We start from the raw sequence: 26991 nt of genomic DNA on the forward strand, positions 1-26991 counted from the left end.
AAAAACAAAACAAACTTATGGGTAATGAGATGTGGTGTCTTTTTAAGTAACATTTGCTGTCCTAGCTGTGTACATTATAACATGGGTATTCATCATATTTATAGTATAATATAAATACATTTATGCTGTTATATGGCTATAAAAAATAAGATCCTAAAATAAAAAAAGAAACTTTGTTCATATGTGCTGCCATCACTCGGTGTGCTCTTGCTCTGACTTTTCCAAAGTTAAAACTTAAACCTCGGTGGAGATATGAACTAAAAATAATCCTGACCCGGATTTATCCTCTTAGAACCTACAGAGTTAATCTTTAGAGTGAGAACGATATGTGTATATGTATCATGAATGGCTATATTTTATGTTAACACAGTTGTGAGGGAAATTAAAGACCAAGAAGAAAGAAACAAGTCTGTACTATATACTGTATATACTCACTGCACATGGAGCTGATCTACTCTCTCTCTCTTGTGCGCGCGCTCTCTCGAGCAAGTACTTCCGGGTGTCTGCTCTGTGTTTTGGGACTTTTCGCAGTTGACTTTTTGGCGTCTTAACATACTTCAAGACTTCGTTTGATTGAAAGATGAACTTGTTTTCAACTTTTGTGTGTATGTGAGCGGTCCACGCCGAGAGCCGACTCTGTTCCGTGTCCAGCCAGATGTTAATCCAGGAGCCCATCAGTAATCCGTCGGGTAAATCATGCTGCTTGTTGAATAAAGGAGTTGTGTTTGCTCTCAGTGCGCCATGAAACACATCGCTTTCCTTCTGACATCTTTACTTTTGACAGAGTGTTCAAAAGAGCCTGGCGAATATGGTGAGTTTGGGGAAACTTTTGTAAGAAACAAACTTCATGTTGGTGGATTTCAAACCATTCATTTCGTATGACTTTCTGGAAAGCCGTGCTGGTTGTTTCGTTTAAAAACAAACAAACAAACAAACAAACACTAGGCTACAGTATATATCTTGGTTACATAATTTATACAGTGTATCTAGTTTTACTTTTTTTATATTTAAATTTCAGTCGTTTTATAAGGTCTCCATTGAAGCTACTAAATAAGTAATGAATCTGTTTCTTCAAATCACAAGTATATTTCAAACTGTACCTTAAAGAAACAATTCACCTAAAAAGAATGAAGTAATCCATTCATTAATTAATAATATCCCGTTAACAAGTCTCTTTATTTTTGGAACCAGTAAAGGCTAACAGGCCTCTTGTTTCACATTCTATAGACAAAAATATTTGTCCAAACCTGAAGTGATATTGTATCCAAATACATAGACTTCAATATGGAGTTGCAACCCCACCGCCCCCCTTTTATAGATATAACTGTACAGCATCCAGTCTTCCCATAAGGCTGGTGTTTCTGTTGGAATCCGTGCCCATTCATTCTATAAAGCATTTACGAGGTCAGGCACTGGATGAGAAGGCCTGGATCGCAATCTTTGTTCCAGTCCGTCCCAAAGGTGCCCGATGGGGTTGAGGTCAAGTTCTTCCACACCGAACCCATCTAATCATGTCTTTATAGCATTTGCTTTGTAAACTGGAGCACAGTCATGTTGGAATAGAAAAGTGCCTTTCCCAAACTGTCGTAAAGTGTAGTGTTGTCCATAATGTCTTTGTATGCTGAAACGTTAACATTCTGTCCAATATCTCTTGGGATACTTGGCCTGATTGAAACACCTCAATTCAATAATTAACAGGTTTGGCCAAATACTTCCATATTGTTCATATAGTGTACTCGTCTAAACTAACACTCTCATTTCATTACATTACATTGCACAAATGCTGACAATCTGACAATTTTTTCTGCACTTCTTATGTCGGATATTTCACTGTGTTTTATATTTCTACCGCAGATCATTTGAAATCCTTACTGTCAGATTTTGATGTTCTGAATGTGTCCGGTGTGCAGCAGCACTCGGTGCGTAAGCGAGATGTCCAGAGCCACACGCATGCCGAGAGACTGCTCACTTTCACAGCCTTACACAGGTCAGCCTTGAACTTATCTTGGGCGTGTATTGTCCATTGCAGATTGGTGCTGATGTTAAAATTCCTTCATAATTATTCCTGAGACCCGCCCAACTGAGTCCGGTTTTCTCCCACACTCCAAAGACATGCAGATTAAGCTAATTGGTGTTCCCAAATTGCCCCATGTGTGTGTGTCCTGTGATTGATTGGCACCCAGTCTAGGGTATATCCCACCTTTTTCCCAAAGTCTCCATGGATTGGCTCAAGGTGGAGCCAATTGTGTTGCTACCTATTGCTCTAGGTTCTTTTGGTGGACCTTTGTGCTGAGTGAACAGTTTTTGTCTTTTTTATTATGCACCTTATGCTGGTTGTTCTGGAAAGTGGTGGTGTAAATGCTATGTTCTGCTTGGGTAACCACAGATTCTATCTGGTTTTCTGCTCATTCTCATTTGCTAGGTGTGCAACCTAGTGACATTTTCCAGTAAGAAGGTTCTGTTAGTGGATGGAACAGTTTAACAGTAATATCAATGTGGTGTAACTTAATAAGTAATGACACAATGCTTCCTGAGTACACATGCTGAGCGATATGGCCTGAATTGTTCAGTCCATACCCTGGATTTAGGCTTGTAATGAGGAGAGCCATGCAGAATTTTGTGTTATCAAATTGTCATGATATTTTATTCGGTGTATACCGTGTATTTTTTTCTTTTTGCTACTTTTGCTGTCTCTGTGCTTGTTTTTTTCAGGCATTTCAGGCTTTACTTGACATCCAACACTGACCTGTTCACTGAAGACTTCAGTGCGGTGGTTTTGGAGAAAGACGGCACACAGAGAAACTATGAAATTCATAGAGAGAATTTCTTTACAGGCCATGTCATAGGTCAGTCATGAAGCATAAATAAAAAGTTGTTCTCTGATGTTCATACATGCCAGTGTGATGTGCTTGTGTAGTGTGTAATTTGACATATGATTAAAGGATTTGTATCAAAGAGAGATGTTCTTTTTTTAAAGCCATTTTTAAGCTTAGATTCAGTTTCTGTTCCTATTTATATTATTATACATTTTTTCACTAGAATTTGCATAATTTTTACAACTTAAATTAATGTTACATGCGAATACAGTACATGCTGTAAAAAATTTACCTCTTCTTAAAGTAGCTACTAAATAATTCATAGTTTTAGTAACATAGCATAGTAGGCTGGTTATTTAAAGTATCTAGGTGTTGTATGTTGTGGGTAGTGGGTTTGTTGCTTCAGACCTTCTAGGTTCCGGTGTTAACTTTACAGCCTCCGCTTGCAGGGGAGGAGAACTCACGTGTACAGGCACATGTCGATGACAACGACTTCACTGCTCACATTCTGACTGATGAGGCCGAGTACAACATAGAGGTAAGTTTCACAAGTCACCTACTCATCTTGCCATTGCTTTTTTTCACATCTGTTTTATGCATGGCCCCAAAGTACATTGTGCTTTATTCAAATATCAAAATGATTATAACTGAGCCTCCGAGTGGCGCAGTGTTAAAGCGCTCGCCCTATCATCCGGAGATCGCTGGTTCGAACCCCAGGTGATGCTGTTTTCCTCTCACAGCCGGAGGCACAGAGAGAGCTGATTGGCCAAACTCTCTCAGGGAGGGGGGGATGAGAGGTACTTGCGCTTCCACATTAATCACTGCTCTACAGCCAATCAGGGGCGTCTGTGAGCTTGCGCACGCGGAAGGGGCGGCTAGCGCTTTCCTCCGAGTGTGTTGCTCCGCCCCTAACGGTGCGTGAGCGAGCAGTTCGAAAAGATGCGGTCGGCTCGCGTCACGTGGTTCGAAGGAAACACGGGATAGCTTTCGCCCTCCCGACTGAGTGGTGGTAGTAGCCTTAATGTTGGAGCCCCCTAGTGGCGGGGAGGAATTGGCCACGACTAGATTGGGGAGAAAATCGGGGAAAAAAGAATTGGACAGGACTAAATTTACAAAAAAAAAAAAAAAAATGATTATAACTGAGTGTGGAATCACCCTGTTGATGCAGGTGCTGATGTCCATTATGCTGTATAATGATTGATTCTCTTATGTATGTTTTGCCTGGTATGTGTAGCCTCTGTGGAGGCTCACTCAGGGCCAGCCGGATGGCCGATTGTTGGTGTATCGATCAGAAGACATCCGGAACGTGAGCCGTCTCGCCGCTCCCAAAGTGTGTGGCTACGTAACGGCTGAGGCCAGTCAGCTTCTGCCTGAGAATCTGCACACAGCCCCGACAGCAGAGGAAATAGGAGAAGAGGAAGGTAAGCGAGTTAACAGTTTAAGTGTGCATTTAGTGCTCTTAAATTCCTCATTAACTGCATTTGAATTCATTCACCTAATTATTTATTATTTGATTGAAATGAATTTAAATATCAAATATGCCTACAGTATACTGCCACAGACAAGTCAGGAAATCACAGAATGTGAAAAATATTATAGACAAAAAACAAACATAAGGAAATTTCTTAAAAGCCACTCCTGGGCTTTACAGAGATCTATGTAGTTAAACTATTTTAAGTATTAAAGAAATCTGCTCATCTCTTAAACATAGTTGCATTTGTTTGGCCTGCATGATTTCTCATTTGAAGAATTTTGAAGATTTGGAGAATCTCTTAAAGCTTGCATATTCTACTTCTTTTTAAACTGTTTAATAACACACACGTCTTAGCGATCTCTTGGCATAATGGTCTGTTCATTTTACAGATGAAATACAACCTGAATTTTCCTCTTTTTCAGTAATTTTTCAAACATTCCATTTTATTGTCTAAAGCTTTAAATGATTTGCTTCTGATAAACCCTTGGTGAAAGTACATTTTCCTGACCAATCAGAATGTTGAGGCCAGAAACTGCTGGGAAAAAAATAACCTTTTTTTAACCCACTTACATTAAACCATTAAAAGGGATTTTTGGCCCATTTGAAGTTGTCGAACCCAGATTTTTGAAACACAAATCAATTAGTTTATATACTTTACGAAACACAAAACTAGTATATATTTAACCGATCTTATTCATGGCATGAAAGAAGCTTAAAGATATAATTGTGAAATGACACACTTATATCCACACACAATGTGGTTAATACTAGTTCTCCTGTACAACTGACCCCTTCTCAGGATTACTAGTCCAAAGATTTATCTTGCTTCAGCATACTGCACAAGCTATTATTGGCAGCCTTAGCCCAACATTGTGCATAAATTTAACATATGAGCTTAAGAAGCAATAATGTTACAATACTAACATTTATAGGTCCTAAACTGAGCTTTAGTATTTTCACAAAAGCAGTTGGGTTTATGCCAGATACAGTATATGCAATTTATCAATTTTGTATAGTTGCCAGATGTATGCAATTTATCAATTATGAGTAGGTAAAGAAGGATAGGATATGCTTTTCTTATGTCTTTGCATGTATAAAGATGCTAGAGACCCACAAGACTGTTTAAAAAAAAGAGATGAAAAAGTGAATTTTCTTTAGCTTTATTTCTGTGGTTTCTACAAAATATAATATTCCTGCTATAGTATGCAGCCCAGGAGCTACCGTATATTATAGCCTGGGGCTATCGAGTATCAGCACATACTCTATTCTCAATTACATTTCAAACTAAAGTATTTCTCCTTATTATTATTTCTGAACCAGTGCAAGGAAAGAGAAATAAATGCTTTACACCCACTTGTGTTTTTAATTCACTGTGAGAACTCCAGATGGCATGTGACTGTACTGTATATGTAGGTGTTTTTATTGAATCCTTACAATATCTGACTTTATGTGTCGTATATAAAGATTTAAGTTTTGAAATAACATCCTGGTCTGGATCATGGTTTAGACCTCACATGGAGTAATTAGCTCCAGGGTCTGCGTATGTAAATTCTCAGCAGGAAAATCTCCACATGGTGGTACTTCATTATTAATGAAGGCTTAATTAGAGCTTCTAGTAACAGCACAGAGAACTAATGATCTGTGCGTGGGGTTTTGGGGGATGGCTGCACAGAGGGAGTGTGGATTTAGAAGAGGAACAGGGTTTACTGTTCTTCAATGTGGATGAGGTGATTTGACTGATTTTTTTTTTAGGGCTGATTGGAATTAGTGGGAGCTGGAGTCCTGCAGATTGCTGTCAGGACATTAAATTACCTGTGACTTTAATTCTCATTTTAAATGATTAAATAGATTTTTTTTAGCTATTCAAATAGATAACCATTACAGTACTTCAAAATAGCAATGTTGCCTTTTGGTTGGATTTTTCATCAATAGTACATTGCCGAGTGAAAGTTTTCAGACCGTTTTAAGTTTTCTACATTTTAGGTTTCACTAAAATTGATCCAAACCCTTTTTCCTCATCATTTAACACACATTACAAAACAATAACAATAACAGGTGGTTGGAGCATGTTGTTAAATTATATATATGTATAAAAAAAGACTAAAATATCCCATTTACATATTCCTTCAGACCCTTTGTTATGCCACTTGCAAATGAGCTCTAGTCCATCCTGCTCTAATTCATGTTCCTGGTTCTGCAACTTGGAGTCCACCAGTGTCTAATTGAATTAATTAGGACATTTTTAGGAAAATCACACACCTGTCTTTATAAGGTATCAAGCCGTTTGACAGAGTGAAATCATGAAGTCGAAAGAATTATCTGTAGACCTGTGAGACGAAATTGTGTCAAGACATACTGTATTTAAGGTAAAGGATGCCAAAAAAAATTGCAGCATTAAAAATGAAAGAGCAAGGTAGCCTCCAGCATTTTTAAATGCAAGAGAATGTAGCCATAGAACGGTTAGGCAAGAGAACAGTTTTCTCAGATCTGGCCGCCCAGCCAAACTTAATCGTAGTAATTGGGGAAAATGTGGCTTGGTCAGAGAGGTAACCAAGCATCTAAGGGTCAGTATAAATGAGATCATGAGTTCCCTTGTGAACATGAGAGAGCTTTAAAGAAGCACATCACCAATCAGGTCTATATGGTACTGTGGCCAGACAGAAGCTATTCCTCACAAAAGACCACATGACAGTCTGCTGGGAAACATGGTATGATGACACAAATATTGAACTAATTGGAATCGGGAAATCAGGAACTGCACACCACCTTATTAAAACCATTCCTATAGTTAAACACGGTGATGGCAGCGTCATGCTGTGGGGATGTATTCCTGCGGCTGGGACTTGGAGACTAGAGCAAAAAAGAGATTCAGAAAATTAAACAGCTATCCTCGTTGGAAACCTTCTCCAGATTTATCAGGTTGGGGTGACCGTTTACAGTTCAACAAAAAAAACCGACCCAAAGCATACCACTAAGGAAACGGCTTCAGAACCACTTTGTGAACATTGTGGTTCTATCTGAAACGCTAGTTTAATTACCTGCTAACATTAGGGCTGTCAGTTTTTTTGAGACTAATCAATCAATCAATCAACATTTATTTATATAGCACTTTACAGCAACCTAAGTTGACCTAAAGTGCTTCAAAACACTAAAAATGACAATAAAATGGCAATAAAAAATAGAAATAAAAATAAACAAAACAATATAACAAAATAAAACACATAGTTATAAATAAATTAATGAAAAATATAAATAAAAATATATAATAATAAATTATATCTTTCATTAAATATAATATTTTTCATTAAATATAGATAAAAAATAATTAGCTAAAAACAGCATTTTGTAATTGTTTTGTTGTGTATAAGGGATATCTTCTGTTAAATGTATAAAAATAGCTAAAAGGAAGCACTTTCAAGACACATTTTCAAATAAGGTTTAATTCAAATGTAGGAGTATGTGAATTTCAATAAATTTGGTTGCTTTATGAATGAAACATAATTTCACATGAATGATGGCAAATGCTGTAAAAGTATGCATTTTTAAGGGTGTGTGTGTGTGGAGGGACGTAGAGCAGAACTACTGTTAATCATTTTCCTATAAGAGTATGTCTCAGGGTATTGTCCTCTTTTACCAAAGTATGCCAAAGGGAAAAATTGTACATTGATTGAAAAAGTGCACATTATACGTATTATAGTTGCATTTATGTTGTTTAACACCCACATAACAAATTATTTAAATTTTACCTAGTGTTAGAGCAGCTGTGAATGGCTTCTTCTGTTATTTGTTGCCATATGGCTTTAAAGTTTTTAAACTGTTAAATTTTGCTAGATAAATGGTTTATAAGAGAAAAAAATTGACCTACTTATCACTAAGGGCACTCCCACTTTAAATATTAAGTTTAAAGTTACAGGTTGTAATTGCTAAATAAGCATCTTCTCATGAAAATCTAAATCTGTAAGTCCATGCTTTAAAAAATAGATTTATGTGTCTTTATGTACAAGTTGTTACTATAGAAGCAACAAAATTTCAGAACAGGTGCATTAACATAAACCTTGTAGATGTTATAGAAAACTAGCATCTTCTGGAAAATCTGAATAATTAAGAAATAAATAAATATTATTTCTTGTATTATGTTTATTATGTTTAATAATAGGGTAGCCTATTTTGATTATCAGTACTTTAAAAATATATGTGTGAGAGATTTTAGCATCATGTATGTAACATCTACTGTAGGTTCAATATTTTCAATACTTATATATATATTTGGTTTATAAAGTAAATTAATGTGGCTCTTTGAATAGAGAAACTATTCTCCCAATAAGAACGACCCCTGCTAAATTCCTTCTTTCCTACACGCCTTTACTAGAGCACCTGAGAGTCAGGAGGCAGGCAGTCGATCACAGGAAGAACACATGCCCTCTGTTGCTGGTGGCGGATTATCGTTTCTACAGACACATGGGTCGAAAGGAGGAGAGTACCACCATCAACTACCTGGTGAGAGCAGCCTGTTCATTTAGTTTGATGCCAGCACCTAAACCTTCAGGGCTAGTTTAAATTGTAGACTATTAAATACATAACTTGTTATAACTTATTATCATTTTTTTATGTGCATGCCAGAGCCTTCTGAGTTTACTGTCAGTTCAGGTCAGGATAAACCCATTTTTGTCTAGTTCTTAGCGCTGGACAATGAGGTAATATACTTGACTGTGGTAATCACACATATGGTACAAATGCAGTGGTTGGAGATAAGGCAGAAAATGCTAAGAATTGTTTTAAAGTTTATTTGAAAAAAATAAAAGATAAATTCTCAATTGCTTGGGTTGATTGAGGCGTTTTAACTTGAGGCGATTAAAAAAAAAATATCTGTAAAAAGTTGAATCAGAAGCAAAATATGACTGACATACTAGATTAAACAAAATTTGTAAATAGTCCCAGTACACAACTTTTATGTACAGTACACAAGTTTTTAGCCGGATGCTCATCCTGACACAGCCCTCCCATTTTTCTAACCAGGAGCAGTACTGCATGCTGTGGTTGGGTAGTATGGCCTGTGGCATACTCAGATTACCCCAAATTAACCACCTAGAGCCGCCTGAGCCACCACTCCCACTACTAAGAGAATAAAAATATTTTTTTGTGTAAATAAAACATATAAATTAAACAAATAATGCACAGAGTAGAAAATGACTTAAATTTTTTGATACAATTACTACCAATTACATTTATTATTAATAGAGGAACATTGTTATTTATTTAAACTGCTGTTTTTTATGAAAGTGGCACAGTGGTAAAGTGCTCGCCCTATCAACCAGGGATCGCCGGGTGATGCTGTAACCTTTCACAGCCGGAGGTCTAGAGAAAGCTGATTGGCCGAGCTCTCTCACAGGGGAAGGATGGGAGGTACTTTGGGCTCCCACATTAATGATGGCTCTACAGCCAATCAGGGGCGTCTGTGAGCTCATGCAAGCAGAAGGAGCGGATAGTGCTGTCCTCCGAGTGTGTTACGCTGCCCCCAATGGTGCGTGAGCAAGCAATTCAAAAAGATGCGGTCGGTGACGTCACGTGGGTCGGAGGAAAAACGTGATGGTCTGCTGCCCACCTTACTGAGTGGTAGTAGAAGATTAATGTTGGAGCCCTCTAGTGATGTGGAGAAATTGGATATGACTAAAATCTGGGAAAATTTCAAAAATATATATATACCTGTATAAATAAAAAAAAACAAATCACCCCATAGACTTACAGTATGGAGTAAAAGCTAAACGAACAACTTAATCTGTAAATGTGGAAGAAATGGTTAGTCACAAGGTGCTCTGCCATATTTACCATTCACTATTCTTCTTCTACTTACTATATCAATTAATTTATTTAACAATACAGTCCTGAGTTATAATAAAGAATATTCATTTTAAGCAGCTATAAGGATTCTCTATTGAACTAAAGCCACCGGGTATTTATTTGGACTGACAAAAACATGCTGGTTATTTGGAGTATTCAGTGTTTTGGCTGATGTTCTGTGTGCCTGCAGATCGAACTGATAGACCGGGTGGACGACATCTACAGAAACACATCTTGGGATGAAGAGTTTAAAGGCTACGGTGTTCAGATCCAGCAGGTTTGTTTTAATGTGTGCCGTCTGTGCTTCTGGAGATTATCATGTTCATGCCATACTGTAAGTATGATCATTACTGACTTTTGGTGTTTGTCAGATTATGATCAACAAATTACCCACTAAAGTGGAACCAGGACAAACTCACTACAACATGAAAGGGAGTCCAGTAAAGAACAAAGATGTGTGGGATGTGAAAAGACTTCTGGAGGTGAGAGCTAGCTTCTCTCAATACATTCGTAATTTACATCATCATGGGGTATATGATATATAACATTCCTACTGACTCTCTATTAGTATTGGTATTAGTATATGGATCAGCTTTAAAAAAACTAAACAGTATTTAAACACATTTGCTATGGGTATATAATGAAATATACTACATGTATGGCCAGATGTTTGTGGACACCTGATAATCACACCCATATGTCTTTTTTTTTAACATACCATTTCAGATTTAGTTCATTTTGCTGTTGGAATAGTACTCGCTCTTCTGGAAAAGCTTTCCAGTAGACTTTGGGTATCCAGTTTCAGAAAAAAATGCTATATTGAAAAAAAAATTGCGACCTTCTCTTTCCTGCAGCAATTTAGCATTGACATTGCAGAGAATGCCTCGAAAGTGTGTTTGGCTCACTTGTTCACCTATCAAGATTTCGATGAGGGCACACTTGGTCTTGCCTATGTCGCACCTGCTAAAGATGAGGCTCCTGGAGGAGTTTGTTCCAAGGGTGAGAAAAACATTTCCTTAACTAAATCTCAGTGTATTTGCAGTCGTGAAGCTAAATTTCATAGTGATATGAATCACATGCTAGATATACAGTATGGTACTATAGTTATTTTTTTACATTTTTAAGCGATCTGAGAATGCTTAATTTTCCCATTGTAAGTGGATTTGGTAATATTTAATTTAAAATCATTTAAAGGTTTATAATATTTTGTCTCTAATGACCTTACAGAGTCATGTAAGCACTCTTGATGGAGATGGCTGTCCATGATTAGAACTTGGCCATAAATTGCCCCTTTTTTAATTCTTTAATTTATTTATTTAATCTTGAAGCTTTTTGTGAACAGATGTGCTAGCTAACATTAAAACCTACTGGCCTGAAGTGCAAAAATATAGTCATGAACAAATATAAAATCACAAGACATCAGGGGAAAAAAAAAACGTGTAATTTTTATCAAAAGGTTTGTAAAAAAGTGGTGACTATAATTATTTCTCTCCTATGTTCTATACTTAATGCACTTGTTCTGCTTGGGCTTAAATGCAACAAAAGCTTTTTAATAATGAATAATACCAAAGAAAAAGTGGCTGCAAACTAATGACTGCATTAGAATATAATAAATGACATAACGAAGTATAACAGGTCAGTGTTAAAATTAGCTAGCACTTAAGTGCCTTTCATGCTGTCTGATATAAAAAGGTCTTTTATGTTCTTGTAAATGTGTTGTTCTAAACAGTGTATTTAACAATGTAGTGATGTTTGCTGATTATAAACCCATCATCAAAAAATCATTATAATTCTCACGAAATATACGATTTTATAGTCACCTTAAATGCACTCTTTACTTCTAGAACGGAAATATTAAGTAGGTTTGTTCAAGGCAGATATTGAACCTACTAGGAGATATTTCTATGTTTCAAGTTATAACTTATGTTAATACATAGCAAGTTAAAACTTGTATGTTCAAACTTTTAAAACTTTTTTCATAATTTAAGTACATAGTTGAGCCTACTGGCATATCTTGCTGTTGGTGGCAGTTATTCTCTATCAAGCAAACATTATCATGCTCCATGACTAAACTGATCATTCTGTCAAGTTATCTGAATTGTTAAGAATAATTCACACACATTTATACAGGAATGCACACAGATAGAGCTTACACAAGGGTCCTTATTCGAAGTTAAAGCAAGCACACATTCGAATGAATGACATACAGTACAACCTATGAATTATTTATGAAACAGTCACACAACATCTGACAGCAAATAAATCAGATTGAGCTTCTCACTAGTCTTTGTTACATATCGTATGCAAATGAAATGGGAGGGTACAGTACTGCAAAATTCCTAAAGACCTCCCAATTTCTTTTCATTAAATTAATTATGTAGATTATATAGAAAGAGGAGGAAATGTTGTACTGTGTCTAAAGATACAGTTTAATAATTGGTTTATGTAACAACTTCAGTAACAACCTCATTTCCCCTCTTGTCTGTTCCAACCTTTCAGCATCACCAGTATACTAATCAGCGATCATCTGTCATCATCTGCGCCTGTTTTACCCTAAATGGGTTTTATTATGCTTGAATAATTCATAGGTCACTGCGTGGATTTAATAACCAAAAACATTTCTCAGGTACAGTGTGTGAACTAAAATTTAGAGCTAAAAAGTCCTCCAGGAAGCCCGCAGGACTATTCCTCAGGACATCATTTAAAAAGTCTGGTTCTTTGAAAGCCAAATATGTTTGCACATTACTGTATACTGGATGTATTATTTATTTATGAAGCAGTTTAACAACATAATCGGGTGGAAAAGGGCTTTAGTCCAGTGTCCGTCCTTAACGAATAATACATATCTTTATTAGGCTACCTCATCAAACTACTTAAGTGAATAAATTTCAGTCTGCCATGTTTAAGTGCTTGTAGCCCATCTGCCCAAAGCACTACATCTAGGGTAGTTCTTCATGCTGCTTCTTGTATGCAAATGCACTTATTACTCAACTAAAAAAGAATGAGCTAATAAAGATCTACATCTGTTCCTCAGACGCACTGACACTAAACCAGTGGTTCTCAAACATTTTCTGTCATTCCCCACTTAAGAGGGTAAGCGAATTTTCAAGCCCCACTTGTCAACAAAATGATAACAAAATCGGCCGAGTTTACTATTTATTGAAATATCAATTTCTAAACCAATAAGATCAAATAAAACCGGGTTCAAAACAGATAAAATACACATGCATTTGTTATAACAGGCTTACATTTACATTTAGGCACTTGGCAGACGCTCTTATCCAGAGCGACTTACATTTTTATCTCATTATACATCTGAGCAGTTGAGGGTTAAGGGCCGCGCTCAAGGGCCCAACAGTGGCAACTTGGTGGTTGTGGGGTTTGAACCTGGGATCTTCCGAACCGTAGTCCAATGCCTTAACCACTGAGCTACTCCTGGCCCCTTACTTTGTCACTTATCTAGAGCTTTCTTTCAAAGAAGTCTAGTGGCTTATTAACGTGACTGGGGTGTGTTGTCTCTAAGTGTCTTCCTACTTTGTTCGGTCTCGTGCTGTCTGCTTATAGCGTTATATTCCTGCCACAATTCTGAGCGCGCAGTGTCTCCCCTGCTCGCTCAACATGTTCTCCGGGCACGCGCGACTTCTCGATTCTGTGCGCGCGCTCGACTCTGCCTGCACGCGCAACATTTATTTTCTGTGCACGCTCGACTGTCTGTATGCTTGCTCAACCTTGGCCAGTGTTCAAAAACTGCCACAAAACTAGCCAATCACAGACTTCCACACACTACTTAGTATATACTAATACTTCATTGAATAAAAAAAATATATATTTGTTTATAATATTTATAAATAAATACAACTTTATTTACAATGTTTTCTTTATATAATTATTTTCTTTAGATTTTGTAAAGCTGCTTTGAGACAATGAGCATTTTAATAGCACTATAGTATGCGTTATGCGGTCGATATTGCCAGTTGATAGAGAAGGAATAGCCAATCAGAAGTAGCGTGTGGAGGTCTGTGATAGGCTAGTGTTAGAATTATTTTATATATAAAGAAGTTATTTCTACTCTCTTGCTCTCTTCCTCATAGATCTGATATTAACGTGTTAAATCTTTCCTGTTGCTATCTTACTGTCTCCTCTTGCATCTGCTCCTTAAGGTGTGAACGCTCCCACGCTCACCTTCCCATTCTCTCTTCATGTCTCTCTCCCCCTCTCTGTCTCCTTCCCCCTCTCCCCCTAACTCGAGCCAACATCTTGTGATCTGTCTCTGGACGGACACCTCTCTATCTTCCTCTCCTTTGATTCTTCAGGATCTTACCAGGACATTTACAATGGTTCATGTTCTTTGTAGTAACATATGTCTATGGCACAGGCGTTTGGTCAAACATATATAAACCCCATCTTTTGCTGTTAATAAACGGAGACCTTTCTGACAGACAACGTGTGTGTGTGTGTGTGTGTGTGTGTTTGACTGAGTCTCTCCTGGCGCCAGAGAAGCTTACCGAAGCACAGCGGACAGACCGAGCAACTCGCCTCTCGTACTACGTAACTTTAGAAAAACTTTACAGCTAGTTTTGTAACACTGGACAAAGTTAAGCGAGTGTACAGGCAGAGTCGAGCGCGCACAGAAAATAAATGTTGCACGTTTATTACAGAGCGAGCAGGGGAGACACTGCACGCGCAGAATCGAGCTGTTGAGCATGCAGTGGAGACACTGCACGCGCATGGAGTGCTTTGTCTGCTCTCAAAATGTCAAACCGCGCGCTCAGAATTGTGGCAGGAATTTAACACCATAAAACATCAGCATACACATTAAAATAAATGAAATTACATATAATACCGAATGTTTCCTTATATATTGTTCCTCTGCAATTAACATGCCGATGTGAAACTATGGTTGTTGCACTATGGTTCCACTTTTTCTCTGATGTTATTTTAATTTACTTATATTAATGATTCATTTCTTTGTGTGTGATTGTTTAGTTTCGAGTGTACGATCTTTATTGCTAATAAAGAAAAGCATGAATTAGAATAGGTACTTTCCTATTATTTTTCACTAATTCCCTCCCGTTCATTGCGCCCCACCTGTCATGTCTGTATTCCCCACTAGTGGGGCGCGCCCCACACTTTGAGAACTACGGCACTAAACAGTGTAACTTATATCTTGGTACAAGGTTCTCTTGTGCCTCAAATATGATTATTAATATCTTATTTTATAGTTTTATTGCTGTCATTGGTATTATTTAGGTTATTAACATTGTTTTAAATCTTTGATAATAAGGGCAAATGTTACACAGGAAATCAAAAAAGAGTACATCAAATGAAGTGCTAAGTAATAGTTTCAGATTCCCTTTAACAAAGTTGCACAAAGCCTGCGTTTAAAAAAAAATGCAAAACTGCTATTTTGCCGTACTATGTTTTCTGTGGTGTAATTTGTATTTTATTTTTATTTTTAAAGAGTCATCTCAGTCAGGAAATGATCACCGCACCATATACCTCAACACAGGCTTAACCAGCACTAAGAACTATGGAAAGACCATTTTAACTAAGGTGAGTTAAAACTTCAGGTCTTTTTGCTCATCAAGCTCACATGATTTAGATAATAATAATTAATAAAAAAAAAATCAATAATAACTGTCTTTTTCCTGACATCAACAGGAGGCCGATTTGGTGACGACCCATGAGCTTGGACACAATTTCGGGGCTGTTCATGACAGAGATGATGTGCCATACTGTGCCCCCAGTGAGGACCATGGGGGCAAATACGTCATGTACCCCATTGCTGTGAGCGGAGACCATTCCAATAACAGGGTACTATGTTTGTTATTGTACTATAAAGTCACTTTAACATTGTTAGGGCTGGTATTCAAACTTCAGACCCTTTTTGCTCTGTATGTAAAAGATTCACATCGATCTTAGTGCTATGTAAATGTATTATTTAAAGTCTCCAACTTGATTGTCAAAATGACATGCCATAGAGTGTCTAAAGTCTAAGTGTGTACTAAGACTCACATACTCAGACATGCAAGAAGTAAATAGATACCAAATGTCTTATGATAAAATGTATGCACCAAAATCTGTTAAATTTTTGAGCATGTAAGCTGTAGGCTAAGCTGCTAAAACATTAAAATCTTGGAATTATTCAGAGAACAGCTTTTACTTTTTAACACTGGAGTAACATGATAAATACCAAGTTAAAAACGCAGTAAAATCTGACAAACTTTTAGATGTGAAGCATCCATGCTGCAAGTCCATGTGAATAAAACGTTAGCTTTTTAATATACAGTCATGTTCAAAGGTTTTCACCCTCTATTTTAAGTCTACATTGCAGAAGTTTTGGCAGTTTGTTAGTTTGAAGAATTTAGTTGTGTGTTACTCTAATGCTAAGAGGAAAAGACATTAGTGATGGTCCTAGAGAAGCAATTGAGTTCAATGTTCTACAAGAGAAAAGATTATTTGGCATTTCCAATCTTCCCAGGAGTGGACGTCACCCCGAGGTCAGAAATACAAAAAACCCAACAGCTATATCTCGGACAATACAGGCCTCTCTGAGCATGTTAAATGTTAAAATCCAGACAGTACTATTAAAAGAAGACTGAACAAGTATGGTTTGCTTTGAATCGTTTTCAAGATAAACCTCTTTTGTCTAATAAGAACACAGAAGCATTACTTAGGGTTGGCAAAACTGCATCTGAACAAACCAAAGGCCAAAGTTATTTGGCCTTAATTCCCAGCGCCATGTTTGGCAAAAACCGAACAGCATTTCAGTAGAAACACCACATACCCCCTGTCATGCACTGTCGTGGAGGGGTGATGATTTGGGCATGTTTTGCAGTTACAGGATCTGGACAACTTGCAGTCGTTGAGTTGACTGTTGAAGTCATCTGTCTGACAGCTAAAACTGAAATTCAGTCATGCAACAGGAAAGTGATCCAAAGCGCACAAGGAAATCTTTAATGGCTGAAAAATAAAAGCATCAAGGTTTTGGAATGGCCTAGTTAAAGTCCAGACCTCAACCAAACTGAAATGCTGTGGCGGAACCTTAAGAGAGCTGTGCATAAGCGAATGACCAAAAACCTCAATGAACTGAAGCAATATTGTAAAGAGGAATGGGCCCAGATGATGTGAGAGACTTATAAAGTCATACAGGAAACGATTACTTCAATTAATTGCTGCTTAAGGTGGATTTACAAGCTATTGAATCATGGGGAAACTTACTATTGCCCACATCAGCAGCTTATATATATATATACATACACTAACTTTGGACATGACTGTAAACCTGTCATACAGCCATCTATACAGCCATCTATATTAAACTGCAGACCAAACTGCAGTTTAATATAGAATGAATCAGTGCCTTCACAATCAAGAATACCATAGTGCAGTTTTAACCTAATACATAGATGATTATAAATAAATTTACAATAACAATACAATTTACAATAAATTCCTTAAAGCTGATGGAAATGCCTGAAGTGTTGAGCACTAAAATTGTGTATGCAAGTCATGTTTGCTTCATATTTAATTTTTCTCTCTTAGCTCCCTATTATATGAATTGTGTTCAGCGCATTTATGACATTTGAGCCTTCCACCAGTCAAAGCTTTTACTAATAAATCTAAGTGCCTACTGGGTTAATTAGGAAATCCTATTAAGTGGCTTAATACAGCATGCTATATGTACATGTACACTATATTGCCAAAAGTATTCAAACTTGAGTAACATTTAATTCTTAATATCATGTTGGCCCACCCTTTGCAGCTATAACAGCATTAACTCTTCTTGGAAGGGTTCCTACAAGGTTTAGCAGTGTGTTTTTTGACCATTCTTCCAGAAGTGCATTTGTGAGGTCAGACACTGATGTTGGACAAGAAGGCCTGGTTATTCCAAAGGTGTTTTACCTGCTTGAGGTCAGGAATTGTGCAGGCCAGTCACAATTCTTCCACACCAAACTTGCCCATCCATGTCTTTATGGATTTTGCTTTCTGCACTGGGGTGCAGTCATGATGGAACAGGGAGGGGCCATCCCCAGACTGTGTCTAAAATGTCTTGGTATGCCGAAGCATTAAGAGTTCCTTTCACTGGAACTAAAGGGACGAGCCCAACTCCTGAAAAACCACTGAACGCAGTTCGCATTCTCAGTGCCGGTCCCAAGCTTGGATGCAAAAGGTCAGGTTGTGTCAGGAAGGACATCCGGTGTAAAACCTGTGCAAATTTGAATATGTGGATCAGACAGCTGTGGTGACCACTTAATGAAAGAATTTTGAAACAACTTTACTACTATGACCATTATGAAGGAGCCGAAATTATTTTTCACTCATTGAATTTTTAAACACTGAAATAAAAAAAAAAAAACAATTTCATTTCCATTACTTTGACGTATGATTTTCCGGCCTATGAGTTATTATTACATTTGTTCACAGCTGTTTTCCAACTGCAGTAAGATGTCCATTGTAAAAAGCCTGAGGCACAAAGGCCCGTCATGTTTTAAGGAGAGAAACAGTAAGGTGTGTGGGAACTCGCGGGTGGAGGAGGGAGAAGAGTGTGACCCAGGCCTGGTCCACCTCCACACTGACCCCTGCTGTACCTCCGACTGCATGCTACGACCTAAAAAGCAGTGCAGGTAGAGCACCCTCATGTGGCTGCTGAATCTTTGCATGTAATTGGAATGGACTGGTTCTGGTACATGTTATGAAAGACATGTTTTACATAATAAAGCATCTGGTTTACATAATAAAGCATCTGATTGTCTGTCGATGTTCTTGTTTTGTTTGCAGTGATAGAAACAGCGCCTGCTGCAAGAACTGTACGTATGAGAAGGCTGGAAAACCATGCCAGGAGGCCATCAATGCTACCTGTAAGGGCATGTCCTACTGCACAGGTGAGCCAATCGGATCTTAAGTCTAATCACAGGAGCAGGAGCCGGGTATGAAATAAGCTTGTTAGCTAATAATGATCAAAAGTAATTAATGAAGAGCTTATAAACATTTTTGATTTTCTTCTGCCTCGATAGGTAACAGCAGTGAATGTCCTCCTCCAGAGAACCTGGTGGATAACACTACTTGTGTGGACAGCGGGCAGTGTCTGAACGGAGAGTGTATACCATTCTGTGAGGCTGCTCTCAACCTGCTTTCATGCGCCTGCAATGGTCTGCTTACTATATTTCATTTTAATCATTTACCATGAGATAGCTCAATGGATATATGAAGTGGAGTCCAAAGGTCTTACAGCACTAGTAAAAATGCTTCTAATTTAAGACAAACATTTTCATTCTGAACAGTGCTGTACTTTCAGTAAACACTAACCATATATAGATTTTTAGAAATTAAGGATTTGCGTTGTTGGAATTTCGTAGCATTAAATACATAGTTTCAGCCTGTGGTCCGATATCAAACACTTTTTCTTTTTTAAATATATATTATCCATAAATCTAAAACATCTCATGTTTTGGATTCCACTGTATGTGGCTAACTTTAAAGTTAAACCATGTACTTACCAATGAGAATTCCAGTTTTTTTTAAGGACAATTGAAATACTTAACGTATTTTTGATGTGTTTTCCTGGCTTTTCTCATTATGTGACATTATTTGTTGTAGGGTGTCCTGTTCATAGTGCTCTAAGTTTAATTAGGCTTAATTGTCCTCCTCTACAGAGACCGATCACTCGTGTATGGTTTGTTGCCGCAGTAAGAGTGGTGTGTGCTCCCCATACCAGGATAAGAGTGGAAACTTTCTGTACCTGAGAAAGGGCAAACCCTGCACTGTGGGTTTCTGTGATGGAAAGGTGAGTGACTCTGGTCTGACAAAAGCACCCACAGTTCTTAAAATCATTAAGAATTATGGGTGTATAATTTTTATCTTTTAAGAATCACATGACTGCACAGTGATCACGGCTCCATTCCTGTATATGTAACTATTTCTAGCGGTAATGCCATACATTGTACATTTGCCAACAAATATATGCCAAGCACATTCCTCATTTTATCCAAGTGTGGGTTTTTTATTTCCAATTACAAAACTCTACCTGTAACAACAGAAGGTGTTTTACTGGTGACCATCGGGTAACTGGTGATATGCATGAGTAGAGAAAAATCATTGAAAACAAGCACATTTTGTAAGCATGACACTACCATCATGTTTCTCTCCCACCGAGTGACCTACTTAATCCTGACCCATGAAAAGAGTAAGCTAAGACCACTACAGTAGTCTTAATAGTCAGAAGCATTAATCAGGTGAAGCTGTGATCATTCTGCTGGTTTTTAGCTCCATCCATATGTTCCAGCTCAGGCCGCCTGGTAACTAAGTATGAGGTATGAAGGCGCATCCGGTAGTAGGAATAGCAACAAATTGTTAGTGACATAAACTATTAAAATAGTCTTTTCGGCTGGGATGGCTTTTAAGAAATGAAACCTAATTGTCCACGGCAGGAAATAAAACCACAATTTTAAACCTTTTTTTTTTTTTTCAGGGCAAATGCATGAAGCAGGTGCAGGATGTAATTGAGAGGTTGTGGGATTTCATTGAAAAGCTGAACATCAACACATTCAGTGAGTCTTGTGTGGCGTACAGTACTGCACAAAAGTCTTGAGCCACCCCTCATTTATTCATATTGAACTATCAAGGGCAGCATGGTGGAGTAATGATTACTATTGTGATCTCGCACCTCAGGGACGGGGGTTTGATTCATATCTGTGTATGTGGAGTTTGCATGCTCTCCTTGTACATGGTGGGTTTTCTTACTCATCCAGTCCAAAGACATGCGGATTAGGCTATCTGGTATTTCCAAATTGCCTGTAGTGTACTTGTGTGCCCTGCGATAGACTGGCAACCACTGTCCCAAGTCCCCTGGGATAGGCTCCAGGCACACCGCAACTCTGAACAAGATAAGTAGTAAAGAGAATGCATGAGATGAGAGAGTAAATGATGTAGATTTAACCGGCCTGATCATCTGTCAACATCTGCATCTGTTTCTCACTGGTTCGTGACTTAAGTTTGATGATTTTTGCAAATATTTTTATTGAAAAAAAAAAATATAATACAGTACTTGTAGTTACAGACATATTAAGTTTGATGATTTTTATGCTTAAATGATTTATAGATCACTGTGTGGCTTAACAAAAAACATTCCTCCGAAACTGCTGAGGTACAGGGACTGGACTAAGAATGAGAGTGAAACTTCAGGAAGTACTGGAAAGCTATTTCTTAAGACTACAATTAAATACAAGAAAGTCTGGCTCTTTAAAAGCAAAATATGAAAAAATAAGATGCAACTCAAGACTTTTGGACAGTAGTTTAAATCTGAGTTTTGTTTTTTTTAGCTTATGCACTAGGTTCTAAGTTGGACTTTCTGTTTTCCTCAGGGAAATTCTTGGCTGATAACATTGTGGGCTCTGTGGTGGTCTTTTCCCTGCTCTTCTGGATCCCTCTCAGTATTCTTGTCCACTGTATGGTAGGTGGCAAAGGTTTTCCTTGTTACATGTTTAGCACTTTAATAAAATGTATCTCTTGTGGGAACTGAACAATAATGTAATGCTATATTTTACCTCCATCAACTAAAGGACAAGAAGCTTGACCAGCAGTATGAACTGAACACAAGATCACTCTTTTACCCCAGTGTAAGTGATAGCACTACGATATATCAAACTGGATAAAATTTCTATTTAATTGCAAGTGGTGGATAAAACTACAGTTTATTTATTATAAACATATTTTGGTTTGCTTGATTACTTGTAGTTAACTGCAGCCGGCACAGCTGGCTTTAATCTGGTAACTGACAGTTACCAACCATCAGTTATTGTGATTAACAATTTGGGGTGAAAATTGTTAAAAAATTCTTACTGGTACTATGTGGTGAGGGAAATAGCCAAAAGGTGAGGGAAATAAACCATGGAGGTGGTGGACAGTCTTGATAAACTTAAGAGGTTTACTTTATATCTTTACTTATTCTGCTTTAGAACATCAGCTAATCTCCGGGGTTTTAGGGATGAATGCCAAAGAGCATAAAATGGAAAGCTAGTGCGCTATGTACAGTAAGGGGTACAGTCCACATACCAAGTAATGTCCTTGATCAGGTGTTAGAGATGAATTTGGTATTCAACCCATGTCTAAGGTTGGTAACTCTAAATAAACGGAGTAAGACTGTGGGAAACTTTTGATCATGCTTACCAGGGGTGGTTCCCATGAGGCCCAGGTTTATAGTATTTGATGATTTTTGCAACAGCACCTGAAAAAACACTTAACTTTTACCTAATTTAATATTTCCATCAGTGTTGTTTTGATGCTTTAATGCCTTGAGCATTGTTTTACAATTAAGTGTGCTGTGTGCAAACCTTTAACTTGTCCCGCATGTTTAGATTTTAAAACACAAGTAAAATTATTGATCAACAAGTTGCTTCTTCTTAAACTCATTGACATCATTTACACATTTTTTTTGTTTGTTACCTGCCTACAAAGCGTAGGGATGGTCATCGTGGTCATCACCTTTTTCTTCCATCTGCAACTTCTTCTCAACCATTCATAGGAATTTACCCAAACCTTCAAAAACTTTTAATTTGGAGGCATAAATATGCACCAGCTATTTCATTTTTAGACAATTGTTTTTCTACAGTTTAAATGTTAACCGAAAGTTAATTTGTAACAGTATTTGCTGCCCCTCTTGAACCATTTACGGAAATATAACCAAACCAAACCAACAGTACCCATTTCAGAAGGCATAGATGTGCAAGAGTTGTCTAACTTTCTTATCCATTTTATTGTATTAATAAAATACCATTCAATACATATACTGTAATAGTCAAATATTAAGTAATGTGACTACACAATTAAAAACCAAATAACGACACAAGGCACTTCCTTTTTGTTGTGGTAGATTACAGCTGAATGTGTGTTTAGGAAAGAAGTTTTGCAGTTCATGTATAACTAATAAATGTCGTTTCGTGGACAACTGGCTTGTGTAGTCGATGTTTAATTTTATAGATGTGCACTAGCTATTTCATAGTGCAATCTGCCCGTAAAGCATAGTCGGCACATAGTCGTCCATCATTGCCAGACTTTTCCTCTATCCGCAACTCCTCCTAAATCATTTATGGAAATTTGACTAAACCTTCATAGCACATTTTATTAGGAAGCATAGACGTGTACTAGCTATTTCATTTCTTGAAGTTTAGTGGGACAGGGGACATGTCTTCCTTGATGTTGACGCTAAATTTATAACCGAGTTAAGAGTGTACATGTTAAACAGCCCTTTCGGCATCCGCAAAGGAACACATGAATTAATTTCAGGTTAATGGACTTTGTAGCTGGCAGCACATCTCTGACTGATTATGGTGTGTGTGTTTATTTTCAGAACGCAGAATTGCTGAGCAGTCTCGATTCAGCCTCAGTGCGCATCTACAAGCCCCACTCCTCCTCGGCTTTCTCGGCCCTCCCACGCTTCCAGAGCAGCACCCCTCCCGCTCCTCTGACTGCAGGCAGCTTAACATATCCAGATTCAGGTATGTTAACTAACACAGAGCCTCTGCGCATGGACACCATCCAGGAAGACCCCAGTTCTGACTCGCGCCTGGAGGAGCAGGTCCTGGAGGAGCAAGTCCTGGAGGAGGACTTCTCTGCTCGCAACAACGCAGCTCGATCCTTTGCGGACCTGACAGACGCCACAGAAAACGAACTGGAGAGATCGTTTAAAATGAAAACACATGGGCACAGCATCAGGAAGGAGACAGAGTGCTGAATGTGTGTGTGTGTGTGTGCGTGTAAACTGTCTTCTGAACAGAAAGTGAGTGAAAAGGACTGAGAGTGACTGCATGAACTCCAGAGGAGAAGCAGAATAAGCAAAGCTTGCATAAGTGAAGTGTGGGCTGGAGCTTATGTAACTCTGAATTCAGAAATACAGAAAGGCTGTTTGGTTTAGGAGCACTTCAATTCCCTGTAGGGTGAACAAAGTGTGTTGCTTATGTTTACATAATGCTCAATTTAGCACTGAAGCTGGGGTGAGTATAGGGTGCAAATTTAGCTAAAGACTAATATAGTGACTTTGCTTTTTGAATTTCAACTGTACACTTCGTCACTTTCTTATCTGTGTTTTAACAGTCTGGAAACTTTTTTTTTTTAAAGGAAAATTAAAGTTAATGGAGATGAGTGAACTTATTACTGCAGAACTAAATATTATGTAAAGGAAAAAAGACAAGCTTTCGAGTACACGCTCATTGGCCAATATATTAGTAAAAAGCTGTACACCTGCTCACTTGTACAAGTATCTATCGTATCACCATAGAAAAATGTGCTCGCTGTGACCGTGATCATGTTGTGGTTACAACCAGACAGGTCGGTTTGAGTATTCCATAAAGTGCTGGTCTGGTCTCCAGAGTTTACACAGAATGGTAAGAACATTGATTAAGAAGTAGTTCTATGGGCAGGAATACTTGTTGAACTTGTTCAAAAAGATCAAAGGAGAATGGCCAGACTGGTTGGAGCTGGCAAACAAGCTAAATTAACACTGATAACCACTTTTTACAACCATGGCGAGCAAAAAAGCATCTTAGAATCTACAACATCCTAGGCTCTACAATCTGTATCTCACAGCAGATAATGAAATTAACCAGACCAGGCAAAGTTATCCTTTAGCTGCTCAGTTGGAGTAAGCCTGTGTCCAGTGTAGTTGGAGTGGAATATTTGTTAGTTGTGTTCTGTGAAATTGCCACGAGTTTTGACCTGTTTTGTATTCTGAGATGCTGTTCTGCTCACCATGGTTGTAAAGAGTGGTTACTTGTGTTACTTTAGCCCTTCTGATCTCACCAACAAGGCAGAACTTAATGGATGTACCAGTTTTAGGATATCATCAATTTCTAGAAATATTCAAACCAGCCTACCTGGCAACAACCGCCATGACATGTTTAAAGTAACTGAGAATTCCCCATTCTGGAGTTCACAGTAAATATTAACTGACCTCGTAACCTATATTTACATGATTTTATGCATTGTGTGAATGCCACATGATTGCCTAGTTTGATGAAGGTTCAGTAATACTGGAGTTTTTAATTACGTGGGATAGTGAGTTTATAAGTATTTAAAAAGGGAATTTTTTAAAATACACTTACACATAAAAAATGGTACAGACAATCATATTGTAAATCGTTATGTGCCTTCCTTATTTTCACTGTTTTTTTTTTGTTTTTTTTTCCAAAAATTTAAAGGTGGCATATTTGCTAACCTTTAGAGGCGGTGGTCACAGGGTCACAGGCTCTAACCCTGCCACCATCAGGCTCTTGGGCAAAGCCTTAACCATATGCCGATATATAATACCTAGCCAGGGTCTCCTCAGTGCCGATCCTACCCCTAGAGAAATGGATAGTGTAAAAGCTTTTTGCAGATCAAATGATCACATACGGCTACCTTGAGAAAGGGAAAAAAGCTCAACCAAACAAAAATAGCATTTTTTTTTTTTACTGCAAAGTATCAAAGTCTTTTCAGCCTTCCTCAATAATCACACTGGTCTAAGCCAAACCAATGCGTATCTGATCTGCTTTAGTATTAAGGCTTTATTGTTTAAGAAGGGAATGAGGAAAAATTATAATTTATTTATATGCCTGTTAAGCTGCGAGTTTCCAGACGGATACCTTTTGGAAAAGTGTGCACCATGTCCATCAAGGGTTTTAATCATGCAGGCTATTAAACAATTAAAATAAGTAGGTCAGGATGTTTTGAATTGTAATGTGTTGTTGAGAAATTTTATCATGTCTGAATTGATTACTAATTGAAGAACTGTACATTATATCACAGGTCTTGGTCACTGTACCTACTGCTACCACATGGTAACTTTTTATACCTTTTGTATGCAAGTTTGCTACTATAATAATGTGCATCTTTGTGTATACTGTTACGTTTGAGCTTTACAGCACATAGTCATATACTGCCAAAGAGTGTCCAGTGTTCTTTTGGGATTGTGTGTGTATCAGGTTCACATTATCAGTGGATTACTAAGAAGGATTGGAGGCATGGAAAACACTTTTAGATTTTATTCTGAACATTAAAAAGTGGCAGGTGTTACAGTTAACTAGAATGTTAATTTTATTTGTTAATTTACTGTCAGTAATGTAACGGGTATTTGGTGACCTATTTTTACCAGTACTGTACTTCTACAATTTTTTTTTTTCCCTCCCCATTTTGATTACGTAATTATTAATAGTTTATATCATTGCTGTATTTGTGTGAAGGGTTTGGATTAAAAAACAACATACTTTTGTAATACTGAAAAACAGTATTTATGTTGCTGGAATACAGTATACATAAGGGTTAAAATGTTAAAATTCACAATTTATGGATTCATGGTGTGAGGAAGTGCTTAGGAACAGATTTCAGATGAATCTTTCCGATTCTGATTTTTTTTTTTAAACCCTACAGTCTGACCACAGGTTTTAAAACTTAATCACATTCATCCATGTCAGAAAAAAAACATGCTTAATGTATTCATATTAAAATTTTATGAAAAAGAAACATTTGGTACTAATTTTATATATATATATATATATATATATATATATATATATATATATATATATATAAACAAACACCACTGCTAAATAAGCTTCTGTAAAAGTTTCACAATCATCAGCATGAACTGTAATGAATCTTTTAAAAAAAGTACAGAGTACTAAAGTATTTTTTCCTTATATATCTGGAAAATGTTTAATGCAAAAACACCTTTAAACAGTTTTTGTTTGTTTTGTGATTTAGATATTTTGTATGTCCTAAAAGTATTATGCAAAATAATAGAGCAGAAATATCTGATGCATTAATGTATATAGCAAAACAAATATTTGCCACTTCGTGGTTCTGTTAAAATACACTGCTGCTTTTGTGCAT

General features: G+C 37.4%; 1 protein-coding gene across 1 annotated transcript; it reads left to right on the plus strand.

Moving 5' to 3' along the window:
* The first annotated feature begins 514 nt into the window (after positions 1-514).
* adam17b (ADAM metallopeptidase domain 17b) lies at positions 515-26654 on the plus strand. The gene is made up of 19 exons (XM_053488797.1): positions 515-811; positions 1855-1987; positions 2713-2846; positions 3266-3354; positions 4051-4237; positions 8660-8787; positions 10319-10405; positions 10500-10610; positions 10983-11127; positions 15590-15681; positions 15790-15942; positions 18556-18755; positions 18910-19013; positions 19146-19280; positions 19785-19915; positions 20600-20678; positions 21492-21580; positions 21690-21746; positions 23477-26654. Exons 1-19 carry the CDS (start codon positions 742-744, stop codon positions 23858-23860), a joined length of 2508 nt encoding a protein of 835 aa, XP_053344772.1. The 5' UTR covers positions 515-741; the 3' UTR covers positions 23861-26654.
* The last annotated feature ends 337 nt before the right edge of the window (positions 26655-26991 follow it).

Source organism: Clarias gariepinus, chromosome 27 (assembly GCF_024256425.1).
Source record: "Clarias gariepinus isolate MV-2021 ecotype Netherlands chromosome 27, CGAR_prim_01v2, whole genome shotgun sequence".
Taxonomy (NCBI): Eukaryota; Metazoa; Chordata; class Actinopteri; order Siluriformes; family Clariidae; genus Clarias; species Clarias gariepinus.